The sequence below is a fragment of the Magnolia sinica genome, chromosome 2, assembly GCF_029962835.1.
Source record: "Magnolia sinica isolate HGM2019 chromosome 2, MsV1, whole genome shotgun sequence".
Taxonomy (NCBI): Eukaryota; Viridiplantae; Streptophyta; class Magnoliopsida; order Magnoliales; family Magnoliaceae; genus Magnolia; species Magnolia sinica.
In genome coordinates, this window is record NC_080574.1 from 131785713 (window position 1) to 131789969 (window position 4257).

Sequence of the window (4257 nt, forward strand, 5' to 3'; positions counted from 1 at the left end):
ATTCCATTTTTTCTATAAATAGTAAGTTTTAGTTTGAGTATAACTCTTCATCCGTTGGGCTTTAGGAGTTGCGCCCAATGTGAAAAGAGCTTAGAATAATTAGGAGAAAGGTTTGGTGAAGCCAAATAGGACACTTACTATTTTTGGCCGAAAACCTTGCGTGCTAGTAGACATCATGACCATTTATAAATAGTAAGTTTACTATTTATAGTAAGTTGCGAATTATAGGAGTTTTAGTTGTAGTTTGCTTCTGATTTCTCTCCCATTTCTTGGTATCCCTATTTAAAGGGTTGTGAACTCATTTATTTTATTGATCAATCAAATTATGAATTTATTAGAATTTATTTCTATTGTTCTTGATTTCTTTCCTCGTGGATTCAAAAAGTCTCTGTGAGGAGTCCAGAGAAGCTCCGTGGATTCAGAGTAGTTATCCTTAATCGACCTCATCACGTTCATCCTTGCGACAAATACATAAGCAGAAAATAAAAATGTAGTATGTTAATATGTATTGTTGCAAGTGTTGTTTGGTTGGTATCAAATATAATATTGTGGACCATCATAAACCATGAAAACTATAACTCATTTAATTCACTGATAACAACAAAGATATATAGAAGACTAGGAGATATTTAGAAATTTAAAAGGATATCGACATATATACACATTAATTAAAAAGAAAATTATCCTATAAACCTAATACATTCTTACATATCAAAACTATAAAAATTCAAATAATCTCTTATTAAAACTAGTACACCAAAATTCAATGGTCCAACTCTCTCAAATTACTTGTGGGCATACCATTTTAAGCGACAAAAGGACACCACATACAATATAAAATCAAACCCAATAGTGAAAATGAGTTGAATTAATTTGGCATGCACCTTCCCAATTCCTTCACTTGGGTTTTATCTTATCCACTTTCTATTTTTCAAGGCTTGAACTCGCAAATGCAAAAGAGTCCCGCTGAACTGGGTTCAAACCCTCAGACGAGTTGCTTGAGACGTCATGAGTTCGGATATAACAGTCAGTCTCACCTACTTCTTATCCGTCCATTCATCTCTTTGTAGATGGGTCCCACCCCACCCGTTCTGTAAAATCAGACATGTCACATACAAACATTAGCTTCGCTACATAAGTGAATTCCGTTTAACTAGCCCTCGTTTCTCAAATGTGGGGTCCACCGGATGATCAAACTGACGTATTTTCAGACGACCTTACGTACATGGTGGGGCCCACCTAAATGAGTAGTAGCCTTCCCATATCTAGTTATTCGATCATCTAAAGAGAAGAAGTGTTGGAGATGATTTGTGTTCCAGGCGTCTTAGCATGTCGGGTTCCTCGTGTTGCTGCGCCTCTGGTGTGAAAGAACAAGAAGCTATACCTGTGGTGAGATCAAGGTTCAAATCAGGCAATGTGCTGGTATGATCGTCGAGGCAACTGGCCATGTCAGACACTTGATCATTGTCCCTGTGAGATCTCAGCCATTGTTGTGGTTGGCATACTTGGCTCTTCGAACCGGACGATGTCGAATTGTTAGAGACACCTTTATGCTGTTGGTGTGAAGGGGTGCGGCGGCCCAATCGGTGATTATTGGGATCAATTCCCATGTTTATAAGCTTTCTCCTCAAATGGGAATTCCAGTAGTTTTTAACCTCATTGTCTGTGCGGCCCGGCAACCTCCCAGCGATCAACGACCATCTGGAACCATCAATCAAACATATAACGTACATATCAATACATGTTTAATACATAATAGTAATGATATTTGAGTGTCATTTCTCAAGGCCGTATATGTATGTGTGTGTATATATACATACATGAATGCATAAGTAAAATGCCCTAAATGATTGTGTAGCTTTTTCGACATATTAACAAAGTTATGTTATAGGTGGTGTGCTCCTACTTTTTGGAGGAAAAAAGAAGAAAAGAAAAGCACATTTAAGGCTCAGGCCTCCTCCTGGCCCTAAGAAGCTGGGAATAGGGCGACTTCCGGATGGAATATGGGGGTCTATCGCCTGTGTGTGTGATCCATCCAAGTAATCTGGTGTGACTGCAAGGATAAAGGGACTTACAGGAAATCAAGCCATTCCAAATTTTAGGTGGGCCAAAACAAGTGACTACAAAGGTTTTAGGCATGATTGTACATTTGGTCCTTGGTGTGTCCCACCTGAGGTTTTGATAAGGATGAGTCTTGCGATGTACGGTGCGGATGAGGAGGCAATTAACAAGTGGGATCTCATATAGACATCATGGGAGGGCCCCACACAAATCGAACAAATGGTGATTTCCATGCGTTGGAATGCACTTGATCATCCCTCTTCATGATCCACTTGAGTTATGGTGAGCTGAGAATAATCACAGCTAGGTCTCATATAACCCATTTGTTGCACCTGTTCTGGCAAGGTGCAACACACGTATGGACCCCTTTGGATCCAACAGCCTGTCTTGATCGAAGCTGGGACCACACGTGCATGTGGAGCCGTTAATCTATTCACTTGAGAATATTGGAGAGGATATATATCTAACCGGTTGCCAAGGAGGGCATGGAGCTTGATTATGAGATCTTCTTCATCCTCGGCGAAGTTGCCTCTCTTGAGGTCTGGCCTCAGATAGTTTATCCATCTCAGCCTACAGCTTTTACCACAACGAAGCAATCCTAACCACAACAAAAAATCGGCATTAGGGTTTATGTTGCAGCTTTCACGGAACATTTATGAACTAATGTTCTTGCTAATAAACTTTCTCAATTCATAACATGTCATTAAAATTCATTTTATCATGGAGTTTAGTCGTGTGGGAGCTCATGTGGAGCGTGTGTGACAATATTCATTATTTCTAACATGTGCACCCCACTATAATGATGGAAGACCCTAAAAATTAGGACAATCCAATATTCATCAAGTGAGCACACCATAGAAACTAATAGACAACCACCCCATATCTTCCAAATTGTATTTGGGCCCAACGGTTTTGTCTATATCGCATCGAACCCGTCCATCATGGTTGCCCCACGTTACAACAGTCTCAGAAATTACACGAATCAATTCAATAGGTGGGCTACACTTGATTTAGGAGGTCATCAGGAAGTTGTCTATTGTTTTCCATGGTGCCCCATTTGATGATTGGATCAGCTCTAACCTAGCTAACAAGCAAGCCAGCAAAATAAGGTCACAAAGGGACAATTTCCGGGTACTAGACCGTTGTGGGAGGGTATGTATATGTATATGTATATCGAGTGCACATGAGTTTTACAGAAGCATTGATCACATACATGCATACACATAACGTACATATATCACATTCCCATGTATTCAGTGAATATGGTTCTACAGAATCATTGCTTAAGTACGTACGTACAAACATACCCGTGTATGTTGTTGAATATTATGATATCTCCGTTCATTTATTATTGGGTGTTTTAACATGTATGGAGCTTTGTGTTGGCTAACGCACACGCCACCTAAGTGGTGGAATTTACATAGTGGGACCCCTATAATGGATGGCCTGGATCTTTCAACTGTGTGCCATGATAGCATATGTGGTGGCGTCTGCATTAGCTGACTTGTATATGGCGTGCGGGCTTAACAAAGCTCATAAGTCTGGAGCACATTAGTTTTATGGGGTCATTCAAAATACAGAGAGAGAGAGAGAGAGAGAGAGAGAGAGAGGGAGAGGGAACCTGCAGCCTGGGGGATAGATCTCCAGCAACCTTCCCCATGGGCTCGGATGTAATCAATAAGCTTCTGATCTTCTTGTTTAGACCATGCTCCTTTGTTCTTGTCTTGCTTATCACAGCAAGGTTTTCTCATTCTAACAACACCAATAGACAGAGACACACACACACACACACACACAGAGAGAGAGAGAGAGAGAGAGAGAGAGAGAGAGAGAGAGAGAAGAGAAGAGAACAGAACAGGAGTAGAGAAGAGCAGGGAAGAGAAAGAGAGCACCCTTAGAGCACAAACGAGAGAAAGAAAGGATTAGGAGATAAATAGGGTTTCGAAGCTTGTATAGAAAGAGTTGAATTTGACCGGTGGTTCGCGGGTGTGAGCTTGGGTGGTAAGTTAGTTGCCGTTAAGTACCTGTCCTTTTCTTAGCTTCTCTTCCACTATTCACTTGCGACTTCATACAAAATTACGTCCGAATTTTTCTTACTCTTCCAAGTGGGGCCCATGTTTAGGTAATCTAAACCATTGATACGCTGCAACTCGTCTTCTTTAGACCTTATCAAAAACATCCTCCTAATGGGGTTCA

The 4257-nt window shown here is 40.6% G+C and overlaps 1 protein-coding gene across 1 annotated transcript; it reads right to left on the minus strand.

Moving 5' to 3' along the window:
• Window positions 1-609: 609 nt before the first annotated feature.
• LOC131237673 (MYB-like transcription factor 4) lies at window positions 610-3849 on the minus strand. Its single transcript, XM_058235572.1, has 4 exons — window positions 3683-3849; window positions 2530-2659; window positions 1385-1701; window positions 610-1091 (listed from the first exon to the last, which is right to left on the minus strand). The coding sequence occupies exons 1-4, from the start codon at window positions 3810-3812 to the stop codon at window positions 1057-1059; spliced, it is 612 nt and encodes a 203-aa protein (XP_058091555.1). The 5' UTR covers window positions 3813-3849; the 3' UTR covers window positions 610-1056.
• Window positions 3850-4257: the final 408 nt, after the last annotated feature.

Bases quoted from the DNA above. Each gene is read 5' to 3' on its own strand.
- LOC131237673 (XM_058235572.1), bottom strand. From the start codon at position 3,812: ATGAGAAAACCTTGCTGTGATAAGCAAGACAAGAACAAAGGAGCATGG. The intron at 1,702-2,529 runs GTTAGATATATA...TGATGGTTCCAG, and splicing joins CATGCCCTCCTTGGCAACCG to ATGGTCGTTGATCGCTGGGA. The intron at 1,092-1,384 runs GTATAGCTTCTT...CTGATTTTACAG, and splicing joins GAACCTTGATCTCACCACAG to AACGGGTGGGGTGGGACCCA.